At 40.8% G+C, this 24,457-nt stretch overlaps 2 protein-coding genes across 2 annotated transcripts; both read left to right on the top strand.

Annotated features, from left to right (window-relative positions):
• The first annotated feature begins 228 nt into the window (after positions 1-228).
• On the top strand, positions 229-1,170 carry LOC147358862 (olfactory receptor 5AN1-like). The gene has a single exon (XM_086342163.1). The coding sequence runs from the start codon at positions 232-234 to the stop codon at positions 1,168-1,170; it is 939 nt and encodes a 312-aa protein (XP_086198289.1). The 5' UTR covers positions 229-231.
• A 21,393-nt stretch (positions 1,171-22,563) lies between these two features.
• Positions 22,564-23,510, top strand: LOC147358861 (olfactory receptor 5AN1-like). The gene has a single exon (XM_086342161.1). The coding sequence runs from the start codon at positions 22,572-22,574 to the stop codon at positions 23,508-23,510; it is 939 nt and encodes a 312-aa protein (XP_086198287.1). The 5' UTR covers positions 22,564-22,571.
• Positions 23,511-24,457: the final 947 nt, after the last annotated feature.

The following is a 24,457-nucleotide window of genomic DNA, read 5'->3' as shown; positions in this document are numbered from 1 at the left end:
GTATTCTGGCCTGGAGAACTCCATGGACTCTGTAGTCCATTGAACACTGAGAAGGCATTTCTGGACAAGTCGAGATGAAAAGCTGGGGTCTCGCCCTAGGACAGTGGAGCATTTCCACTTTTCCAGTGCTCAATGGGGAAAAATATGGTATATATGAGACTTGTAATGCTATCATTTGATGAGTAGGCAATGTATTCTCGTCTCTTTTCTGATTTTAGGAGCATCAAACCAATGATTGGAGGAGGAAATATCACAGAGATCACTCATTTTATCCTGTTGGGATTCTCAGATTTTCCCAGAATCATAGTAGTGCTCTTTGTCGTGTTCCTGGTGATATACATTTTGACCCTGACTTGGAACCTGTCGCTTCTCATCTTAATAAGGATGGACTCCCACCTCCACACCCCCATGTACTTCTTTCTCAGTAACCTGTCCTTCATGGACATCTGCTATGTGACTTCCACAGCCCCAAAGATGCTCTACGAATTCTTCCAGAGGCGGCAAATTATCACCTATGTGGATTGTGTTATTCAGAATTTCGTATTCTCCACCATGGGGCTGAGTGAGTCTTGCCTCATGACCGCCATGGCTTATGACCGATATGCTGCCATTTGTAACCCACTCCTCTATTCATCAGTCATGTCGCCTGCTCTCTGCGGTCGGATGGTGCTGGGATCCTACTTGGCTGGACTCTCTGCTACTGTATTCCAGTTGTGTTTCATGCTCCAGCTCCACTTCTGTGGGCCTAATGTCATCAACCACTTCTTCTGTGACCTGCCCCAGCTGTTAGTTCTATCCTGCACTGACACTTTCTTTTTACATCTCTTAACTGTAATATTAACAATGATCTTTGGGATAGTAAATGTTTCCGTTATCATGGTATCCTATGTCTACATTGTCATCTCCATCATGAAGATCACGACCTCAAGCGGCAGGTCCAAGGCTTTCAACACCTGTGCTTCCCATCTGACAGCAGTCACTCTCTTTTATACCTCAGGTATGTTTGTCTATTTGAGTTACAGCTCTGGTGGTTCCTCCAGCTTTGACAGATTTGCATCATTCTTCTACACTGTGATGATTCCCATGTTGAATCCCTTGATATACAGTCTGAGGAACCAAGAAATCAAAGATGCCTTGAGAAGGTTGCAAAAGAAGAGTAGGTATTGCTGAGGCCACAGATTCTGAGATTTCAGATGGATTTTTCCTGTCAGAGTCACCTTACACAAGAACATTCTTATGAATGAAGTATAACAAAAGACATACTGCTTTTAGACCAAGAAAGCTTAATTTGACACATAATATCCCCAAATGGATCAACAGTTGGATCATGCTACACAAACAGTATTTTTACATCCTAGGGCCTCATTACTTTCAGCCTACATGAAGAGAGGCCTCATCATTTATCGATACATCCACAAGTATTTGTGAAACACTGGAGTTTAGTGCCTTGTTGCTTCTTTTTCGCTTCTGAGAGGGAGCCCTGTTCCATCTCGGGCTTCTGACCCTGAAGGAGAGACAGCTGACAGAGGCCTCAGGAGTGTGTAAACCTCGTCTCCCAGATATTCTGACACAACATAATCTGGACGTGGTGGTGGCCAGTGTTTTTTCTGTGTTTCTGATGAGAATGTATGCAGAGAGGGAACATAGCTTTGGGCAGAAACAAGTGTACTATTGGCCTGATTGGGCTTCCCTGGTGGTTCAGCTGGTAGAGTCTGCCTGCAATGTGGGAAACCTGGGTTTGATCCCTGGGTTGAGAAGATCCCCTGAAGAAGCGAAAGGCTACCCACTCCAGTATCCTGGCCTGGAGAAGTCCATGGACTCTACAGTCCATGGGGTCGCAAAGAGTCAGACACAACTGAGCGACTTTCACTTCACTTCACTTCACTTCACTTCATTGGCCTGATTGTGCCTCCTGGAAAGACGAGCATGACATAGCTTATGTTTGTGTAAGTCCTTCTCAGGGACAATTACCTAATAGTTTGGGAGTATATCCTGGGCTCCACCACTCTAATAAGGCAGAGGTGATGTGAATTATAGAGAGGAAAGGAATGAAGCATGTGTTCCCTTCTGTGCCATTTACTCATGAGTTCCATGATGTAATTTCTTGCTTGCAGTGTAGAATGGGGAGTTCTCATGGGGATGATATTAAAAATCTATGTCACAGTCAATAGAGATTTCTGATATTGTAGGACTCAAATCTCTCTCTCTCTCTCCCATTAAATTCGGAAAATTCACCCTAGGTTGCAGGCTTCCCAGGTGGTGCTAGTGATAAAGAATCTGCCTGCCAATGCAGGAAATGCAAGAGACACACATGTGATCCCTGGGTTTGCAAGATCCCTTGGAGTAGGAAATGGCAACCCACTTCAGTATACTTGCCTGGAAAAATCACATGAGCAGAGGAGCCTGGTGGGCTACAGTGCATGGGACTGCAGAATCAGATGCAGCTGAGCACACCCTTGTTGGACATAGACATTGTGATCATGCTACCAAATAATTTCTGCTATTTCAAGCATCTAAACATGTTTAATGTGATGAGAATTGTGTAAGAATCCATGGACATAATAAAGTTACTAAATATTTCATACTGTAGAGCAAGAACAAATATGAAAAGCTGGTATAAATTCTTTTCTTTTATCTGTGTTCAACATTTTGTGTCCCAGAAACTTGTGGTTGTATGGTGTGATATAATGGTTGGAGTAGAATGGTTAGAGTTACTTTAATGCTGATATTTGCCAGGAATACTTAAGGTGCAAAAGCGGAAATAGATTGAAAATAGGCAGGGTTCTTTACTCTGGCCAATTTTCATCTGCAGTAGGAGGATGTAAATTGTGGTCCTTGTGATCTGTTTAAAAATAAGAATAAGATGTGTATTGACTGTTGACCTGCCAGATTTCCCAGACTTCAACAAAGTGATATAAAGTACATATTACTCCCTGCAATAAGAAGCTCATGCCCCACAGAGAGAGAGTAGCCCCCACTCATGGAAACTAGAAAGAGCCCGAGTGCAGCAATAAAGATCCATAATAGCCAAATACATACATTTCTAAAAAATAAATAAAAATTACAATTCAGTGAGTTTTGACAAATGTATCAGTTCAGTTCAGTTGGTCAGTCATGTCTGACTCTTTGCAACCCCATGGACTGCAGCAAGCCAGGCCTCCCTGTCCATCACCAACTCCCAGAGTTTACTCAAACTCATGTCCATTGAGTCAGTGATGCCATCCAACCATCTCATCCTCTGTCATCCCCTTCTCCTCCTGCCTTCAATCTTTCCCAGCATCAGAGTCTTTCCAAATGAGTCAGTTCTTTGCATCAGGTGGCCAAAGGACTGGAGTTTCAACTTCACTATCAGTCCTTCCAATGAATATTCAGGAGTGATTTCCTTTAGGATGGGCTGGTTGGATCTCCTTGCAGTCCAAGGGACTCTCAAGAGTCTTCTCCAACACCACAGTTCAAAGATATCAATTCTTTGGTGCTCAGTTTTCTTTATAGTCCAACTCTCACAACCATCCATGACTACTGGAAAAACCATAGCTTTGACTAGACAGACCTTTGTTGGCAAAGTAAAGTCTCTGCTTTTTAATACACTGTCCAGGTTGATCATAACTTTTCTTCCAAGGAGCAAGTGTCTTTTGATTTCATGGCTGGAGTCACCATCTGCAGTGATATTGGAGCCCCCTAAAATAAAGCCTGTCACTGTTTCCCCATATATTTGCCATGAAGTGATGGGACAGGATGCCATGATCTTAGTTTTCTCAATGTTGAGCTTTAAGCCAACTTTTTCACTCTCCTGTTTCAGTTTCATCTTTAGTTCTTCTTCACTTTCTGCCGTAAGGGTGGTGTCATCTGTATATCTGACGTTATTGATATTTCTCCTGGCAATCTTGATTCCAGCTTGTGCTTCATCCAGCCCAGCATTTCTCATGATGTGTTCTTCTTCTTCTGCTGCTGCTAAGTAGTGTCAGTTGTGTCCAACTCTGTGCACCCCCATAGATGGAAGCCCACAAGGCTCCCCCGTCCCTGGGATTCTCTGGATGAGAACACTGGAGTGGGTTGCCATTTCCTTCTCCAATGCATGAAAGTGAAAAGTGAAGGTGAAGTCGCTCAGTTGTGTCCGACTCTTAGCGACCCCATGGACTGCAGCCTACCAGGCTCCTACATCCATGGGATTTCCCAGGCAAGAGTACTGGAGTTCTGCACATAAATTAAATAAGCAAGGTGACAACATACAGCCTTGACATACTCCTTTCCCGATTTGGAACCAGTCTGTTGTTCCATGGCCAGTTCTAACTGTTGCTTCCTGACTTGCATACAGATTTATCAAGGGGCAGGTCAGGTGGTCTGGTATTCCCATCACTTGAAGAATTTCCCACAGTTTGTTGTGATCCACATAGTCAAAGGCTTTGCCATAGGCAATAAAGCAGAAGGAGATATTTTTCTGGAAACTCTCTTGCTTTTTCGATAATCCAACGGATGTTGACAATTTGACCTCTGGTTCCTCTGCCTTTTCTAAAACTGGAAGTTCACGGTTCATGTACTGTTGAAGCCTGGTTTGGAGAATTTTCAGCATTACTTTACTAATGTGTGAGATGAGTGCAATTGTGCAGTAGTTTGAGCATTCTTTGTCATTGCCTTTCTTTGGGATTGGAATGAAAACTGACCTTTCCCAGTCCTGTGGCCACTGCTGAGTTTTCCAGATTTGCTGGCATATTGAGTGCAGCACTTTCACAGCATCATCTTTTAGGATTTGAAATAGCTCAGCTGGAATTCCATCACATCCACTAGCTTTGTTTGTAGTGATGCTTCCTAAGGCCCACTTGACTTTGCTTTCCAGGATGTTTGGCTCTAAGTGAGTGATCACACCATCGTGATTATCTGGGTCGTGAAGATCTTTTTTGTATAGTTCTGTGTATTCTTGTCACCTCTTCTTAATATGTTCTGCTTCTGTTAGGTCCATACTATTTCTGTCCTTAATTGTGCCAATCTTTGCATGAAATGTTCCCTTGCTTTCTCTAATTTTCTTGAAGAGATCTCTAGTCTTTCCCATTCTATTGTTTTCCTCTATTTCTTTGCACTGATCACTGAGGAAGGCTTTCTTATCTCTCCTTGCTGTTCTTTGAAACTCTGCAGTCAAGTGAGTATATCTTTGCTTTTCTCCTTTGCCTTTCACATCTCTTCTATTTTCAGCTATTTTAAGGCCTCCTCAGAAAACCATTTTGCCTTTTTGCTTTTCTTTTTCTTAGAGATGGTCTTGATCACTGATTCCTGTACAATGTCACAAACCTCCATCCATAGTTTTTCAGACACTCTGTCTATCAGATCTAATCCCTTGAATCTATTTGTCACTTCCACTGTATAGTCATAAGGCATTTGATTTAGGTCATACCTGAATAGTTTAGTGGTTTTTGCTACTTTCTTTAACTTTAGTCTGAATTTGGCAATAAAGGGTTCATGATCTGAGCCACAGTCAGCTCCCAGTCTTGTTTTTGCTGACTGTATAGAGCTTCTCCATCTTTGGCTACAAAGGATATAATCAATCTGATTTTGGTGTCGACCATCTGGTGATGTCCATGTGTAGAGCCTTCTCTTGTGTTGCTGGAAGAGGGTGTTTGCTATGACCAGGGCGTTCTCTTGGCAAAACTCTTATTAGTCTTTGCCCTGCTTCATTCTGTACTCCAAGGCTAAATTAGCCTGTTACCCCAGGCGTTTCTTGACTCCCTACTTTTGAATTGCAGTCCAGTATAATGAAAAAAAAAAACATCTTTTTTGGGTGTTAGTTCTAGAAGGTCTTGTAGGTCTGCATAGAACCGTTCAACTTCAGCTTCTTCAGCATTACTGGTCATTACAGCATTACTGGCATAGACTTGAACTACCATGATATTGAATGGTTTGCCTTGGAAACGAACAGAGATCATTCTGTCGTTTTTGAGATTGCATCCAAGTACTGCATTTCAGACTCTTTTGTTGACCATGATGTCTACTCCTTTTCTACTAGGGATTCTTTGCCACAGTAGTAGATATAATGGTCATCTGAGTTAAATTCACCTATTCCGGTCCATTTTAGATCACTGATTCCTAAAACGTCAATGTTCACTCTTGCCATCTCCTATTTGACACTTCTAATTTGCCTTGATTCATGGACCTAACCTTCCAGGTTCCTATGCAATATTGCTGTTTACAGCATTGGACTTTACTTCCATCACAAGTCATATCCAAACCTATATGTTGTTTTTGCTTTGGCTCCATCTCTTCATTCTTTCTGGAGTTGTTTCTCCACTGATCTCCAGTAGCATATTGGCACCTACTGACCTGGGGAGTTCATCTTTCAGTGTCCTGTCCTTTGGCCTTTTCACACTGTTCATGGGATTCTCAAGGCAAGAATACTGAAGTTTGGCTTGCCATTCCCTTCTCCAGTGGACCACATTCTGTCAGACCTCTCCACCATGACCTGTCATTCTTGGCTGGCTCCACATGGCATGGCTCATAGGTTCATTTAGGGTTAAGTTCAGGGTTAATTTCTCTCATTTTCTCAGTCTATATAAAGCTTTGTCACTTTGTTATCCCTCTGAAAATTATCTTTGATTTTATTAATTTTTCTATTGCTTTTCTTATCTTTATATAATGTATCTTGCTTTGAAAAAAATCTTGTGTGATTAAGCACACGTCCACACACATGAAGAGCTACTCTATGAAATAGCTACTATTGTCAGCTCCATGATAACGCTGAGGTGACAGTTCTGAGGCTTAGGGAGGTTAATTTGCTGAAGATTATGAAATCCTCAAGTGGAAGAGATGATATGAACTCAGGTTTGCTGATACCAATGCTTACGGTTGCAATCACAATAATTCGTGGCCTTGTCATCTATTAATTTTTTGTTCCTTATTGCATTGATTTCCTCACTTATGCATAGAATATGACATCTTGACTGCCTCACAGGGCTGCTATGATGATTGATTCAGTTAAGGCAATTGAAAAACATATATGTATGCATATATATAAAATTAAGTGCTTTGTAAACAGAAAAGACAAATGTTTATTTTTTTAACTCAATTTACCAACTGGTTATGTTATCTTGAGCAAATCCCTTAGTTGCACTGGCTTCAGGTCCTCACCTGGAAATTGAATGCATTGAACTAGATAATCCCTAGGTCCAGGGATCTCCAGCTCTAATGACTCCAAGTTCATTAAAAGAAGAGTTATAATCAAACAATCATGATTGGACTATGGGGAAGTGGGGAATGGATCCAGAAGGGACAGAGTAAAATCGAGCATGAAATTAGCAGGGACGAAGACTCCGTGACAACCATGACTCCAGAGAGCAAGTGCCTGGAGAGTTTTCTTTCCCTAATTGTCCTTTCCATTTCACCTCTGCCGTTATTAACACATTTAAGAGTATCCCCCATGTGTCATTCTCTCTGGCTGTGAGTGAACAGCCAGCTCATGGACACAAGGGTCCATCTTTGACTGCAATAGGTCCTATCTGAAAATTTTGGGGAGATAGAAGATTTCAATGTTTGGCAAGAGCTCTGTCATTCTGGGGGATCTGAGTCAAGGTGAGAAGGCAAGATTTATACAGAAGAGTGGATTTTGTGCTATCTCTTTAGCTATGTGATTCTTCAGAGAGAAAGGTTTTTAGTCCTGTTTCTTTCTTTCTTCAACTCTTCCCCCTCCCGCAGGTCCATGACCTCCTTCTAAGCTCGTCCTTAGGTTCCCTTTCTCCTTATCCGAATTTTCTGACTTTCAATGACAAGGATAATCTCTAACTTAAAATTTCAGGTCTCACTCTGTAGTGAGAGACAACTGTTGAGATCTAGTTCTGCAATTTCCCAAGGATATAATTTTGAACTCTGTTACCGTCTCTTTTTCACTGGTAAAATAGGGGTAATAAGATCACTGAGACTCAAATGAAATGATGTCTGTGAAGCCCAACACGTTGTACAAGTTAACTGAGTGCTGAATTTAACTAATAGTTTACTGAATTTCAGGGGAATTTCCTAAGCTCAGAAATGCTTGCCTGTGTTTCCCAACTTTATCCATCCCAAGGACCCTTTAAATTTATGCTTGCTGAGCATGCTTGTAAAAGATAATAATGAATTTGAGTTCCACTTCAATATACAGCTGCGATTCCTTATTTCTGTGTAAGAAAAGTCCAGCTGGTCATGCCATAATGCTATGGAAAAGTACTCAAGTACCATTCCACTGGGCTTTTGAAATACTTTAAGTAGCTGTCCACTATTATTTTGAATAATTTGGGGGTTTGGAGACCAGAGCTTGGATGAAACAGACATCAGAGATTCCCCACTGCAAGTACAGGTAGTGTTGGCTTAAATGTCACTTTTAGTCTTTTCTTCCTTACATTGTCCTTTTTTATGCAGCAACATTCTTGGCTTTCTTAACCTGACTTTGTACGCTGCACAACCTTGCAAATGACCATGTCCTTAGTGGATAAGATTTGGAAAAAGTTTTAATAGGCTATATCTCCCTAGTGAAAATCTCCAACCAATATTTACATCAGTCACCTTTTCTGCTACAAACCATCTTGAAAGCTGGTGAACACATACAGAAAGGTTCATTCGAAGAGAGTGACTATATTACAGGATATTTGCTTTTCCTGCAGTTTTCCAAATTTTAACAACATAAATTTTTAGGATAAAATTTATCAGGGATAAGTGAAACCACACACAGCTCATCATTCCTTTCTGGCAGTGATGGGTTACTTTATAGATAAGTTTAGTTGAAGCTGAGTCTGTTCCTAGAATGTATTGGGAAGATGAAAGATTTCACTGCTAGTGATTGGTCGAAAGCTGGACTTACTTTCACTGAACTGATTAATTGTGTTGATATACTGGGAATGTGGGTGAGAGTTTATACTTTCAAAATATTTTCATGGAATTCTACACATCTTGGACAGAATGGGTGAGAATATGTTGGCAGTATTCTTATAAGAGTAAACAGAAAGATTTTAAAGTTCATAAAAGTATAAATTGAAATGAAACAAATGTATTTTTACTTTCATATCCAAAAATGGGTTAAAGAATTACTTCTTAACATATCCAGCATATATTTACTGAGTAATACAAATATTAGTATATGAGATGCACATAGCATAACCTCTCCACTAGTCTACATGCTGTCTATAGTGAATATCACAAGTTCCACTCTACTTGGTGTTGGTGGAACATAAAAAGCAGAAATCAGAGCTTACACTTTTGCTGACTGGGAAATAATACAATATAGAAATAAATATAATCACTTATTAACAATATTCTGGAGTCTAGGTTTAGAACTCATTTAATTTAGGAACTAATTTTATGAAGAACTCCTTGCTACTTCAGGATTAGTTCTGACTTATTTTTCCCTTTATGGTGAGGAATGATCATGGAAATGACCACCACTAACATTCATTCATCTCTTACTGTTTTGAACCCTTTATGTCATTCAGTCCCTGCAACAACCCGATGAGGTGGTAAAGGATTATTAGCCCCATTTATAGATGAGGCAACTGGGAGGTAATAACTAGCTAAGTGTTGCACAGCCAGTAGGTAAAAGTGTGGAAAATCTATTGTCTCTGACATTCTTCCTCGTTCTCTCTGTCATTTTCCCTCTCCCTGTCTCTCTGTCTCCCTTTGCTATTAAGGATTAAAGATGCATATATCTTAGTAACTTGTTCTTATTATAAATATAGGAGTTGCAGAAAGTTGAAAAACAATATACAAGTAAAGGAGAAAATAAAAACCATACCATTCATTACTTTTGGCCTTTGTATTTAGTTCACATGCAATGTGCATGAGAGAGAGAGAGAGATTAGCTAATACACATGTCTTTTGTCTTGATGGTGATGTTGTCCCATAATAAATCTCTTAGGCTTTCTTAACTCTTTTCATTGTTTTCCCTCCTGTTTTATTGAGTGTGCTGTTAAAAGTCTCTATTGATTTCTTCAACTCTAGGATTTCTGTTTTTTTTTTTTTTTAATGGTTTCTCTTTCTTTGTTAAACACATTTTATTCATTTTGCTAATGTATTGTTTTCTTAATTTTATCTGGTTGTTTGTTTATGGGTTTTACATTTCACCGAACTTTTAAAAGAGATGCTGAGTTCTTTGTCAGACCATTTATAGATCTTTATTTCTTTAGTGAAAGTCACTCAGTCATGTCTGACTCTTTGCAACCCCATGGACTTTAGAGTCCATGGAATTCTCCAGGCTAGAATACTAGAGTGTGTAGCTCTTCTCTTCTCCACTGGATCTTCCCAACCTAGGGATCGAACCCAGGTCTCCCACATTGCATGTGGATTCTTGGCCAGCGGATTCTTATGAAGCTATTAAAGCTTTATAAGTTTCCTTTAATGGTGTCATATTTACCTAATTTTTCATGATCCTTGATTCCTTTGTTAGTGTCCGCACATTTGAGTAAATGATCTCTACTTCCAGATTTTCCAGGCTTGGTTTAGTAGAGACAGCCCTTCCCCAGTCAGCTCAGCTTGGAGTTCTAGATAGATCATCTGGCAGTGACCTTGATCAATTGGGCTAGCTATCAAAATCTGGGTTGGATGAAGCACAAGCTGAAATCAAGATTGCTGGGAGAAATACCAATAACCTCAGATATGCAGATGACACCAACCTTATAGAAGAAAGTGAAGAACTAAAGAGCCTCTTGGTGAAAGTGAAAGAGGAGTGTGAAAAGCTGGATTAAAACTCAACATTCAGAAAACTAAGATCATGGCATCCAGTCCCATCACTTCATGGCAAATAGATGGGGAAACGGTGGAAACAGTGGCTGACTTTATTTTTGAGGGCTCCAAAATCATTGCAGATGGTGACTGCAGCCATGAAATTAAAAGACACTTGCCCCTTGGAAGGAAAGTTATGACCAACCTAGACATCATGTTAAAAAGCAGAGACATTACTTTGCCAGCAAAGGTCCATCTAGTCAAAGCTATGGTTTTTCCAGTGGTCATGTATGGATGTGAGAGTTCGACTATAGAGAAAGCTGAGTGCTGAAGAATTGATGCTTTTGAACTGTGGTGTTGGTGAAGACTCTTGAGAGTCCCTTGGACAGCAAGGAGATCCAACCAGTCCATCCTAAAGGAAATCAGTCCAGAATATTCATTGGAGGGACTGAGGTTGAAGCTGAAACTCCAGTCCTTTGGCCACCTGATGTGAAGTATGCTGACTCATTGGAAAAGACCCTGATGCTGGGAAAGATTGAAGGCAGCAGGAGAAAGGGACGACAGAGGATTAGATGATTGGATGGCATCACTGACTCAATGAACACGAGTTTGAGTAAACTCTGGGAGTTGGTGCTAGATGGGGAAGCCTGGCATGCTGCAGTCCATGGGGTCATAAAGAATCAGACATGACCGAGCAACTGAACTGATACTGATCAAAGTCTTTTTTGGGGTGAGGACATTGCCCAGGCGCTGAGGCTGGGGTGCAGATGCTTTGGCCAGGAGTAGTTGATATGACTGCTTCCTTGGTTTCTTGGCCAAGAGTAGCATTAAGACGGTGTCTCTTCTTACCTAGATTCTCAGGCCAGGCTTCTGAGCTGAGCAGGACTGAGTACTCTATCCAGCAGGAGGTAGGGCTGAGAATTAACTTCACAACCTGGACAGGGCTGCAGAATGGGCTCCAAGGCTGTTGTGACTCACTAACTGGGGACCCAAATCAGAAGAACTGTACACCGAGTTCCTTGGTCACGTGGGGGCACAGCTTTGCTCTGCAGAGAGTCAGAGAGGTCAGGCTCTCTGCTCACATGCTACTGTAAGCAGGGCTGTGGGATGGGCTATGCAGTTTCCCACATGCTTCAGTTAGTTCTCCTGGACGCTGGGTCTGAAGGTTGTGTTCAGAGTGGTTAGGACTATACATTATTCTTCTTGCCTGTACATGACCACAGAACAGGCCCAAGACTGGCAAGGCTCCTTGTTTGGGAAACAAATTAGGAAGAACTGCACACAAAGTTCTCTGGCCAGATGGGGCCATGCAAATGGGCAGAGCTCCTGTCTGGACACTACTCAAGCACTCCTGGGTCATGGAATTTTCTGAGTGTTCTAGCCATGCTTGAATAACCTCAGTAGTAGATGGGGTTATGAATCATAGGTGCAGGAGAAGAGGCTCCCAGGATGGCAAGGCTCATTTTTTGGGGTCCCAAATCACACAAAACTGCTGGAACTCAGTCTGCCAAGATCCAAGCCCTGACTGTTCCAAGGCGGGTCTCCCTTCTCTGTCACAGTGTGATTCTCAGTGGTCACACCCCACAGATTCCTGCATGGTTTCTAGGACATGAGACCAGAGAAGGTCTTCCTAAGGAGTGACCCGTAATGCCAGGGGAGCTGGAGGTCCACAGTGGGCTCTCTCTCTTTCCCATAAAGAAACCATAGCCCTAGAAGGGTGCTCTTGGTGTAGCTAGGAGAGGGGCAATGCAATCAAACGTATCTGGTCCTCTACCCATCTAATGTGGTTTTTCTCCATCTCTCTAGTTCAGCCTCATTCCTGTGCTTAGGATTTTTCATTGGTACGTGCCTATAAATAACTGCTAATTATTTTTGTGTTGGGGCTTCCCTGGTAGCTCAGCTGGGAAAGAATCCACCTGCAATGCAGGAGACTCTGTTTCGATTCCTGGGACAGGAAGTTCCTCTGGAGAAGGGATAGGCTACCCACTCCAGTATTCTGGCCTGGAGAATTCCATGGATAGAGGAGCCTGGCAGGCTATAGTCCAGGGGGTCACAGAGAGTCAGACATGGCTGAGCGACTTTCACTTTTCTTTTTTCTGGTGAGGGGAACTGAAGTCAGGAAGGACCTATGTTGTCATCTTGATTATGTCACTGAGAACTAAATCTCTGAGTTAGAGCTTATTGTTTCCTTGTTGTTGTTCAGTCGCTCAGTCATGTCTGACTCTTTGCAACCCCATGGACTGCGCACACCAGGCCTCCCTGTCCTTCACTGTCTCCTGGCATTTGCCTAGACTCATGTCCATTGAACTAATGGTGCCTAACCTGCAGAATATTCGAATATTAGGACAATAATTGGGGCTAGTAGTGAGATGTACTAAGCTCCCTTTAGAACAGTTTGTACGAGGCTTCCCTAAGAAGACTGATTTTGTAACTATTGGGCACACATGCTTTGCTCTACCAAATTTTATTGGGAGTATAAATTAAGATAAATTTCAAGATTATTTTGGAGATGATGTGTTGAAATATATGTAAAAAAATTGAGATGTTATTATAAACAGGGTAATTTTTTAATATATCCAATAACTGTTTTTTTAATACAAATTTATTTATTTTAATTGGAGGCTAATTACTTTACAATATTGTCGTGGTTTTGCCATACATCAACTTGAATCTGCCACAGGTGTACACGTGTTCCCCATCCTGAACTCCCCTCCCACTTCCCTCCCCATACCATCCCTCTGGGTCATCCATCCCAGTGCACCAGCCCTGAGCATCCTGCATCATGCATCGAAGCTGGACTGCTGATTTGTTTCACATATGATATTATACATGTTTCAGTGCCATTCTCCCAAATCATCCCACCCTCTCCCACAGAGTCCAAAAGACTGTTCTATACACCTGTATCTCTTTTGCTGTCTCGCATGCAGGGTTATTGTTACCATCTTTCTAAATTCCATATATATGCGTTAGTATACTGTATTGATGTTTTTTCTTTCTGGCTTACTTCACTCTGTATAATAGGCTCCAGTTTCATCCACCTCATTAGAACTGTTTCAAAAGTATTCATTTTAATGGCTGAGTAATACTCCATTGTGTATATGTACCACTGCTTCCTTATCCATTCGTCTGCTGATGGACGTCTAGGTTGCTTCCATGTCCTGGATATTATAAACAGTGTTGCAATGAATGTTGGGGTTCACGTGTCTCTTTCAGTTCTGGTTTCCTCAGTGTGTATGCCCAGCAGTGGGATTCCTGGGTCATATGGCAGTTTTATTTCCAGTTTTTCAATGAATCTCCACAGTGTTCTCCATAGTAGCTGTACTAGTTTGCATTCCCACCAAAGGTGTAAGAGGGTTTCCTTTTCTCCACACCCTGTTCAGCATTTATGGCTTGTAGACTTTTGGATAACGGCCATTCTGACTGGCGTGAAATGCTACTTCATTGTGGTTTTGATTTGCATTTCTCTGATAATGAGTGATGTTGAGCATCTTTTCATGTGTTTGTTAGCCATGTGTATGCCTTCTGTGGAAATGTCTATTTAGTTCTTTGGCCCATTTTTTGATTGGGTCATTTATTTTTCTGGAATTGAGCTGCAGGAGATGCTTGTATATTTTTGAAATTAATTCTTTGTCAGTTGCTTCATTTGCTATTATTTTCTCCCATTCTGAAGGCTGTCTTTTCACCTTGCTTATAGTTTCCTTTGGTGTGCAGGAGTTTTTAATTTTAATTAGGTCCCATTTGTTTATTTTTGCTTTTATTTCCAGTATTATGGGAGGTTTGTCATAGAGGATCCTGCTGTGGTTCATGTCCTAGAGTGTTTTGCCTATGTTCTCCTCTAAGAATTTATAGTTTTTGGTGTTATGTTTAGATCTTTAATTCACTTTGAGTTTATTTTTGTGTATGGTGTTAGAAAGTGTTATAGTTTCATTCTTTTGCAGGTGGTTGACCAGTTTTCCCAGCATCACTTGTTAAAGGGATTGTCTTTTCTCCATTGTATATTCTTGCCTTTTTTGTCAAAGATAAGGTGTCCATCGGTTCAGTTCAGTCACTCAGTCATGTCCAACTCATTGCAACCCAATGAATTGCAGCATGCCAGGCCTCCCTGTCCATCACCAACTCTTGAAGTTCACTCAGACTCACATCCATCGAGTCGGTGATGCCATCCAGCCATCTCATCCCCTGGCGTCCCCTTCTCCTCCTGCCCCCAATCCCTCCCAGCATAAGGGGCTTTTCCAATGAGTCAGCTCTTCGCATGAGGTGGCCAAAGTATGGGGGTTTCAGCTTTAGCATCATTTTTTCCAAGGAACACCCAGGACTGATCTCCTTTAGGATGGACTGGTTAGATCTACTTGCAGTCCAAGGGACTCTCAAGAGTCTTCTCCAACACCCCAGTTCAAAAGCATCAATTTTTCAGTGCTCAGCTTTCTTCACAGTCCAAATTTCAAATCCATACATGACCACTGGAAAAACCATAGCCTTGACTAGATGGACCTTTGTTGGCAAAGTAATGTCTCTGCTTTTGAATATGCTATCTAGGTTGATCATAACTTTCCTTCCAAGGAGTAAGCGTCTTTTAATTTCATGGCTGCAGTCACCATCTGGGTGATTTTGGAGCCCAAAAAAATAAAGTCTGACACTGTTTCCACTGTTTCCCCATCTATTTGCCATGAAGTGATGGGACCAGATGCCATGATCTTCGTTTTCTGAATGTTGAGCTTTAAGCCAACTTTTTCACTCTCCACTTTCACTTTCATCAAGAGGCTTTTTAGTTCCTCTTCACTTTCTGCCATAGGGTGGTGTCATCTGCGTATCTGAGGTTATTGAAATTTCTCCTGGAGATCTTGATTCCAGTTTGTGCTTCTTCCAGCCCAGCGTTTCTCATGATGTACTACGCATAGAAGTTAAATAAGCAGGGTGACCATTTACAGCCTTGATGTACTCCTTTTCCTATTTGGAACCAGTCTGTTGTTCCATGGCCAGTTCTACCTGTTGCTTCCTGACCTGCATACAGGTTTCTCAAGAGGCAGGTCAGGTGGTCTGATATTCACATCTCTTTAAGAATCTTCCACAGTTTATTGTGATCCACACAGTCAAAGGATTTGGCACAGTCAATAAGGCAGAAATAGATGTTTTTCTGGAATTCTCTTCCGTTTTCCATGATCCAGCAGATGTTGGCAATTTGATCTCTGGTTCCTCTGCCTTTTCTAACACCAACTTGAACGTCTGGAAGTTCACAGTTCACATCTTGCTGAGCCTGGCTTGGAGAATTTTGAGCATTACTTTACTAGCGTGTGAGATGAGTGCAATTGTGTGGTAGTTTGAGCATTTTTTGGCATTGCCTTTCTTTGGGATTGAAATGAAAACTGACCTTTTCCAGTCCTGTGGCCACTGCTGAGTTTTCCAGATTTGCTGTCATATTGAATGCAGCACTTTCACAGCATCATCTTCCAGGATTTGAAATAGCTCAACTGGAATTCCATCACCTCCACTAGCTTTGTTCATAGTAATGCTTTTTAAGCCCCTCTTGACTTCACATTCCAGGATGTCTGGCCCTAGGTGAGTGATCACACCATCGTGATTATCTTGGTTGTGAAGCTCTTTTTGTACAGTTCTTCTGTGTATTCTTGCCACCTCTTCTTAGTATTTTGTGCTTTGGTTATGTCCATACCATTCCTGTCCTATATCGAGCCCATCTTTGCATGAAATGTTCCCTTGGTATGTCTAATTTTCTTGAAGAGGTCTCTAGTCTTTCCCATTCTGTTGTTTTCCTCTATTTCTTTGCATTGATTGCTGAAGAAGGCTTTCTTATCTCTTCTTGCTATTCTTTGGAAATCAGCATTCAGATGCTTAAATCTTTCCTTTTCTCCTTTGCTTTTCGCTTCTCTTCTTTTCACAGCTAAGGCCTCCCCAGACAGCCATTTTGCTTTTTTGCTTTTCTTTTTCATGAGGATGGTCTTGATCCCTGTCTCCTGTAGAATGTCACAAACCTCCGTCCATAGTTCATCAGGCACTCTATCTATCAGATCTAGTCTCTTAAATCTATTTCTCACTTCCACTGTATAGTCATAAGGAATTTAATTTAGTTCATATCTGAATTGTCTAGTGGTTTTCCCTAGTTTGTTAAATTAAAATCTGAATTTGCAATAAGGAGTTCATGGTCTGAGCTACAGTCAGCTCCCAGTCTTATTTTTGCTGACTGTATAGAGCTTCTCCATCTTTGGCTACAAAGAATATAATCAATCTGATTTCAGGTGTTGACCATCTGGTGATGTCCATGTGTAGAGTCTTCTCTTTGTTGTTGGAAGAGGGTGTTTGCTATGACCAGTGCATTCTCTTGGCAAAACTCTATTAGCCTTTGCCCTGCTTCATTCTGTATTCCAAGGCCAATTTTGCCTGTTACCCCAGGTGTTCCTTGACTTCCTACTTTTGCATTCCAGTCCCCTATAATGAAAAGGACATCTTTTTGTGTGTTAGTTCTAAATCATCTTGTAGGTCTTCATAGAAATATTCAAATTCAGCTTTTTCAGTTTTACTGGTTGGGGCATAGACTTGGATTACTGTGATATTGAATGGTTTGCTTAGGTGTCCATAGGTGCTTGGATATATCTCTGGGCTTTCTATTTTGTTCAGTTGATCTACATTTCTGTCTTTGTATCAGTACCATACTGTCTTAATGTCTATGGCTTTGTAATAGAGCCAGAAGTCAAGCAGGTTGATTTCTCCAGTTCCATTCTTCTTTCTCAAGATTGCTTTGACTATTTGCGGTTTTTTTTTTTTATTTCCATACAAATTGTGAAATTATTTGTTCTAGCTCTGTGAAAAATACTGTTGGTAGCCTGATTAGGATTGCATTGAATCTATAGATTGCTTTGGGTAGTATACTCATTTTCACTATATTGATTCTTCCAATCCATGAACACGGTATATTTCTCCATCCATTAGGGTTGTATTTGATTTCTTTCACCAGTGTTTTATAGTTTTCTATATATAGGTCTTTTGTTTCTTTAGGTAGATATATTCCTAAGTATTTTATTCTTTTCATTGCAATGGTGAATGGAATTTTTTCCTTAATTTCTCTATTTTCTCATTATTAGTGTGTAGGAATGCAAGGGTTTTCTGTGTGTTGATTTTATGTCCTGCAGCTTTACTATATTCATTGATTAGCTCTAGTAATTTTCTGGTGGAGTCTTTAGGGTTTTCTATGTAGAGGATCATGTCATCTGCAAACAGTGAGAGTTTTACTTCTTCTTTTCCAATTTGGATTCCTTTTATTTCTTTTTCTGCTCTGATTTCTGTGGCCAAAACTTCCAAAACTATATTGAATAGTAGTGGTGAAAGTGGGCACCCTTGTCTTGTTCCTGACTTTATGGGAAATGCTTTCAATTTTTTACCGTTGACGATAATGTATTCTGTGGGTTTGTCACATATAGCTTTTATTATGTTGAGGCATATTCCTTCTATTCCTGCTTTCTGGAGGGTTTTTATCATAAATGGATGTTGAATTTTGTCAAAGGCTTTCTCTGTATCTATTGAGATAATCATAAGGATTTTATTATTCAATTTGTTAATGTGGTGTAATACGTTGATTGATTGGCAGATATTGAAGAGTCCTTGCATCCCTGGGATAAAGACCACTTGGTCATGATGTATGATCTTTTTAATGTGCTGTTGGATTCTGATTGCTAGAATTTTGTTAAGGATTTTTGCATCTATGTTCATCAGTGATATTGTCCTGTAATTTTCTTTTTCTGTGGCATCTTTGTCAGGTTTGGTATTAGGGTGACGGTGGCCTCATAGAATGAGTTTGGAACTTTACCTTCCTCTTCAATTTTCTGGAAGAGTTTGAGGATAGGTGTTAGCTTTTCTCTAAATTTTTGGTAGAATTCAGCTGTGAAGCCATCTGGACCTGGGCTTTTGTTTGCTGGAATATTTCTGATTACAGTTTAAATTTCCATGCTTGTGATGTGTCTGTTAAGATTTTCTATTTCTTCCTGGTTCAGTTTTGGAAAGTTGTACTTTTCTAAGAATTTGCCCATTTCTTCCAAGTTGTCCATTTTATTGGCATATAATTGCTGATAGTAGTCTCTTATGATCCTTTGTATTTCTGTGTTGTCTGTTGTGATCTCTCCAGTTTCGTTTCTAATTTTATTGATTTGTTTTTTCTCCCTTTGTTTCTTGATGAGTCTGGCTAATGGTTTGTCAATTTTATTTATCCTCTCAAAGAACCAGCTTTTGGCTTTGTTGACTTTTGCTATGGTCTCTTTTGCATTTATTTCTGCCCTAATTTTTAAGATTTCTTTCCTTCTACTAACCTTGGGGTTCTTCATTTCTTCCTTTTCTAGTTGCTTTAGGTGTAGAGTTAGGTTATTTATTGGACTTTTTTCTTGTTTCTTGAGGTGTGCCTGTATTGTTATGAACTTTCCCCTTAGCACTGCTTTTACAGTGTCCCACAGGTTTTGGGTTGTTGTGTTTTCATTTTCACTCGTTTCTATGCATATTTTGATTTCTTTTTTGATTTCTTCTGTGATTTGTTAGTTATTCAGCAGCGTGTTGTTCAGCCTCCATATGTTGGAATTTTTAATAGTTTTTCTGCTGTAATTGAGATCTAATCTTACTGCATTGTGGTCAGAAAAGATGCTTGGAATGATTTCAATTTTTTTGAATTTACCTAGGCTAGATTTATGGCCCAGGGTGTGATCTATCCAGGGGAAGGTACCATGTGTGCTTGAGAAAAAGGTGAAATTCATTGTTTTGGGGTGAAATGTCCTATAGACATCAATTAGGTCTAACTGGTCTATTGTATCATTTAAAGTTTGTGTTTCCTTGTTAATCTTCTGTTCAGCTGATCTATCCATACGTGTGAGTCAGGTATTAAAGTCCTCCATTATTATTGTGTTATTGTGAATTTCTCTTTTCATACTTGTTAGCATTTGTCTTACATATTGTGGTACTCCTATGTTGGGTGCATATATATTTATGATTGTTATATCTTCTTGCGTTGATCCTTTGATCATTATGTAGTGTCCATCTTTGTCTCTTTTCACAGCCTTTATTTTAAAGTCTATTTTGTCTGATATGAGTATTGCTACTCCTGCTTTCTTTTGGTCTCTATTTTTGTGGAAAATCTTTTTCCAGCCCTTCACTTTCAGTCTGTATATGTTCCTTGTTTTGAGGTAGGTCTCTTGTAGACAACATATATAGGGGTCTTGTTTTTGTATTCATTCAGCAAGTCTTTGTATTTTGGTTGGGGCATTCAACCCATTTATGTTTAAGGTAATTACTGATAAGTATAATCCTGTTGCCATTTACTTTATTGTTTTGGTTTTGAGTTTATACACCCTTTTTGTGTTTCCTGTCTAGAGAATATCCTTTACCATTTGTTGGAGAGCTGGTTTGGTGATGCTGAATTCTCTCAGCTTTTGCTTCTCTGTAAAGCTTTTGACTTCTCCTTGACTTCCCTGGTGGCTCAGACAGTTAAGCATCTGTCTACAATGTGCGAGACCCGGCTTCGACCCCTGGGTTGGGAAGATCCCCTGGAGAAGGAAATGGCAATCTACTCCATTACTATTGCCTGGAAAATCCCATGGACTGAAAAGCCTGGTAGGCTACAGTGCATGGGGTCGCAAAGAGTTGGACACGACTGAGTGACTTCACTTTCACTTTCATATTTGAATGAGATCCTTGCTGGGTACAATAATCTGGGCTGTAGGTTATTTTCTTTCATCACTTTAAGTATGTCCTGCCACTCCCTCCTGGCCTGAAGAGTTTCTATTGAAAGATCAGCTGTTATCCTTATGGTAATCCTCTTGTGTGTTATTTGTGGTTTTTCCCTTGCTGCTTTTAATATTTATTCTTTGTGTTTGATCTTTGTTAATTTGATTAATATGTGTCTTGGGGTGTTTTGCCTTGAGTTTATCCTGTTTGGACTCTGTGGGTTTCTTGGTCTTGGGTGATTATTTCCTTCCCCATTTTAAGGAAGTTTTCAACTATTATCTCAAGTATTTTCTCATGGTCTTTCTTTTTGTTTTCTTCTTCTGGTACTCCTATGATTAGAATGTTGGGGCATTTAACATTGTCCCAGAGGTCTCTGAGATTGTCCTCATTTTTTTAAATTGGTTTTTCTTTTTTCCTCTCTGATTCATTTATTTCTACCATGATATCTTCTACCTCACGAATCCTATCTTCTGTATCTACTGTCCTACTATTTGTTCTACTATTTGTTCCCTCTAGGGTGTTTTTGATCTCATTTATTGCATTTTCATTATATGTTTTTTATTTCTAGGTCCTTGTTAAACCTTTCTTGCATCTTCTCAATCCTTGTCTCCAGGCTATATATCTGTGATTCCATTTTTTTTTTTTTTCAAGATTTTGGATCATTTTCACTATCATTATTCAGAAATTCTTTATCAGGTAGATTCCTTTTCTCTTTTGTTTGGTTTGGTGGGCATTTATCCTGTTCCTTTGCCTGCTGGGTAGTCCTCTGTTTCTTCATCTTGTTTATATTGCTTTGCTTGGGGTGGCCTTTCTATATTCTGGCAGTTTGTGGAGTTCTCTTTATTGTGGCGTTTCCTCACTGTGGGTGGGGAGGTATGGGTGGCTTGTCAAGGTTTCCTGGTTAGGGAAGGTTGTGTTGGTGTTCTGGTGGGTGGAGCTGGATTTCTTCTCTCTGGAGTGCAATGAAGTGTCCAGTAATGAGTTATGAGATGTCAGTGGGTTTTGAGTGACTTTGAGCAGCTTGTATATTGAAGCTCAGGGCTGTCTCCCTGTGTTGCTGGAGAATTTGCATGGTATGTGTTGCTCTGGGAGGTGCTTGGTTTCAGTGTAGGTATGGAAGTGTTTGATGAGCTCCTGTCAATTAATGTTCCCTGGAGTCAGGAGTTCTCTGGTGTTCTCAGGATTTGGACTTAAGCCTTCTGCTTCTGATTTTCAGTCTTATTTTTACAGTAGCCTGAAGACTTCTCCATCTATACAGCACCATTGAAAAAACATCTGTGTTGCCTCTACGTGGCCCACTAGCCCCTCCGCATTTGGGTTCCAGGAAATCAGACAACCGTCGGGTCTCCATCTGGGGCACCCTTGGCATGCCTCCCCCAATCCTGGGGGCTTAACCAGCTCCATAAACAGGGTAATTTTTTATGGGCAAAGAAGAAATTTTTGAAAACCCATCTGGGTGACCATGATGGGAAGAAGGTTTAGTTCAAATTCATCCTTAAATGATGCTGCTTATCTTTTTATTATTATAAAACAACAGTCACATATATGAAATGATCAGAGGTCTTTACAATCCCTGTTGTTTTAACCAAAGGTCTCTTCATTATATGCAAGCACAGAATTTCAATTGCTTTGGCAGAGATAGACTTTGCTTTATTTCAAAGTTTCAGTCAATTTAAAAAATATGCCTTTTAATTTTTGTGAGAACTCATAAAATAATTTGGCTTCCCTTGGGGCTCAGCTGGTAAAGAATCTGCCTGCAATTCTGCAACTGCAGAGACACCAGTTCAATTCCTGGGTTGGGAAGATCTTCTGGAGAAATGATAGGCTACTTAATCCACTCTTCTTGGGCTTCCCTGGAGGCTCAGCTGGTAAAGAGTCTGCTTGTAATGCAGGAGACCTGGGTTCGATCCACGGGTTGGGAAGATCCCCTGGAGAAGGGAAAGGCTACTCACTCCAGTATTCTGGCCTGGAGAACACCATGGACTCTGTAGTCCATGGAACATTGAGAAGGCACTTCTTGACAATTCAAGATGAAAAGCTGGGGTCTCTCCCTAGGACGGTGGAGCATTTCCACTTTTCCAGTGCTCAATGGGGGAAAATATGGTATATATGAGACTTGTAATGCTATCATTTCATGAGTAGGCAATGTATTCTCTTGTCTCTTTTCTGATTTTAGGAGCATCAAACCAATGATTGGAGGAGGAAATATCACAGAGATCACTCATTTTATCCTGTTGGGATTCTCAGATTTTCCCAGAATCATAGTAGTGCTCTTTGTAGTGTTCCTGGCGATATACATTTTGACCCTGACTTGGAACCTGTCGCTCCTCATCTTAATAAGAATGGACTCCCACCTCCACACCCCCATGTACTTCTTTCTCAGTAACCTGTCCTTCATGGACATCTGCTATGTAACCTCCACAGCCCCCAAGATGCTGTACGACTTCTTCCAAGAGCGGCAGATTATCACCTTTGTGGCTTGTGCTGTTCAGTACTTTGTATTCTCCACCATGGGGCTGAGTGAGTCTTGCCTCATGACCGCCATGGCTTATGACCGATACGCCGCCATTTGTAACCCACTCCTCTATTCGTCAGTCATGTCGCCTGCTCTCTGCGGTCGGATGGTGCTGGGATCCTACTTGGCTGGACTCTCTGCTACTGTATTCCAATTGTGTTTCATGCTCCAGCTCCACTTCTGTGGGCCTAATGTCATCAACCACTTCTTCTGTGACCTGCCCCAGCTGTTAGTTCTATCCTGCACTGACACTTTCTTTTTACATCTCTTAACTATTATATTAACAATGATCTTTGGGGTAATAAATGTTTCCATTATCATGATATCCTATGTCTACATTGTCATCTCCATCATGAAGATCACGACAGGAAGTGGCAGGTCCAAGGCTTTCAACACCTGTGCTTCCCACCTGACAGCAGTCACTCTCTTCTATACCTCAGGTATGTTTGTCTATTTGAGTTCCAGCTCTGGTGGTTCCTCCAGCTTTGACAGATTTGCGTCGGTCTTCTACACTGTGATGATTCCCATGTTGAATCCTTTGATTTACAGTCTGAGAAACAAAGAAATCAAAGATGCCTTGAAGAGGTTGCAAAAGAAGAGAGGGTGTTGCTAAAGTCATAGGTTGAGATTTCTGACAGATTTGTTTTTTTTTTTAATCATCTTAACCCTCAATAATCAGAGAAGGCAATGGCACCCCACTCCAGTACTCCTGCCTGGAAAATTCCATGGACAGAGGAGCCTGGTGTGCTGCAGCCCATGGGGTCCCTAAGAGTTGGACATGACTGAGCGACTTCACTTTCACTTTTCACTTTCATGCATTGGAGAAGGAAATGGCAACCCACTCACTCCAGTGTTCTTGCCTGGAGAATCCCAGGGATGGTGGAGCCTGGTGGGCTGCCGTCTGTGGGGTCACACAGAGTCGGACACGCCTGAAGTGACTTAGGAGCAGCAGCAACCCTCAATAATATTCCTATGAATGGACTATAAAATTCCTGGTGCCTTTGGCAAAGAGAGCTTAGTTTGATATGCAATATGCCAATATGGAGCAACAGCTGACTTGTTGCCACATGAATATGATATCTTCACGTCTTGGAGGTTCATAGTTTTCATCCTACATGAGGAGTGGCCTCAACATTTATTAATATATCTGTAAGTATTTGTGAAACATTAAGGTTTAGAACCTTGCTACTTCTTTTTTGCTTCTGAGAGGGAGCCCTGTTCCATCTCGGGCTTCTGACCCTGAAGGAGAGACCTGACAGAGGCCCCAGGAGTGTGTACACCTTGTCCTTCAAATATTTGGATGTAGCGTAATCCAGACATGGTGCTCACTGATGTCCATTCTGGGCATCTGACAAGAATGAAACGGAACACAGAGGAGAAATGTGTCTTTGGACAGAAACAGGTATACAATTGGCTTGGTTGTGCCTCCTGGGAAGACCAGTCTGAGATAGCTTATGCTTGTTCAAAGCCTCTTTTGGGGCTTAATATCTAATAAAATTTTGATTACATCCTAGTTTCCACCAGCTGTAACCTAAGGAAGGAGGAGGTGATTTGAATCAT

The sequence above is a fragment of the Bos grunniens genome, chromosome 15, assembly GCF_055505025.1.
Source record: "Bos grunniens cultivar Pamir isolate PY7600 chromosome 15, Bosgru_T2T1.0, whole genome shotgun sequence".
NCBI lineage: Eukaryota > Metazoa > Chordata > Mammalia > Artiodactyla > Bovidae > Bos > Bos grunniens.
Note: the sequence above shows the minus strand (reverse complement) of the source record. Positions and strands in the feature narration are given on the sequence as shown.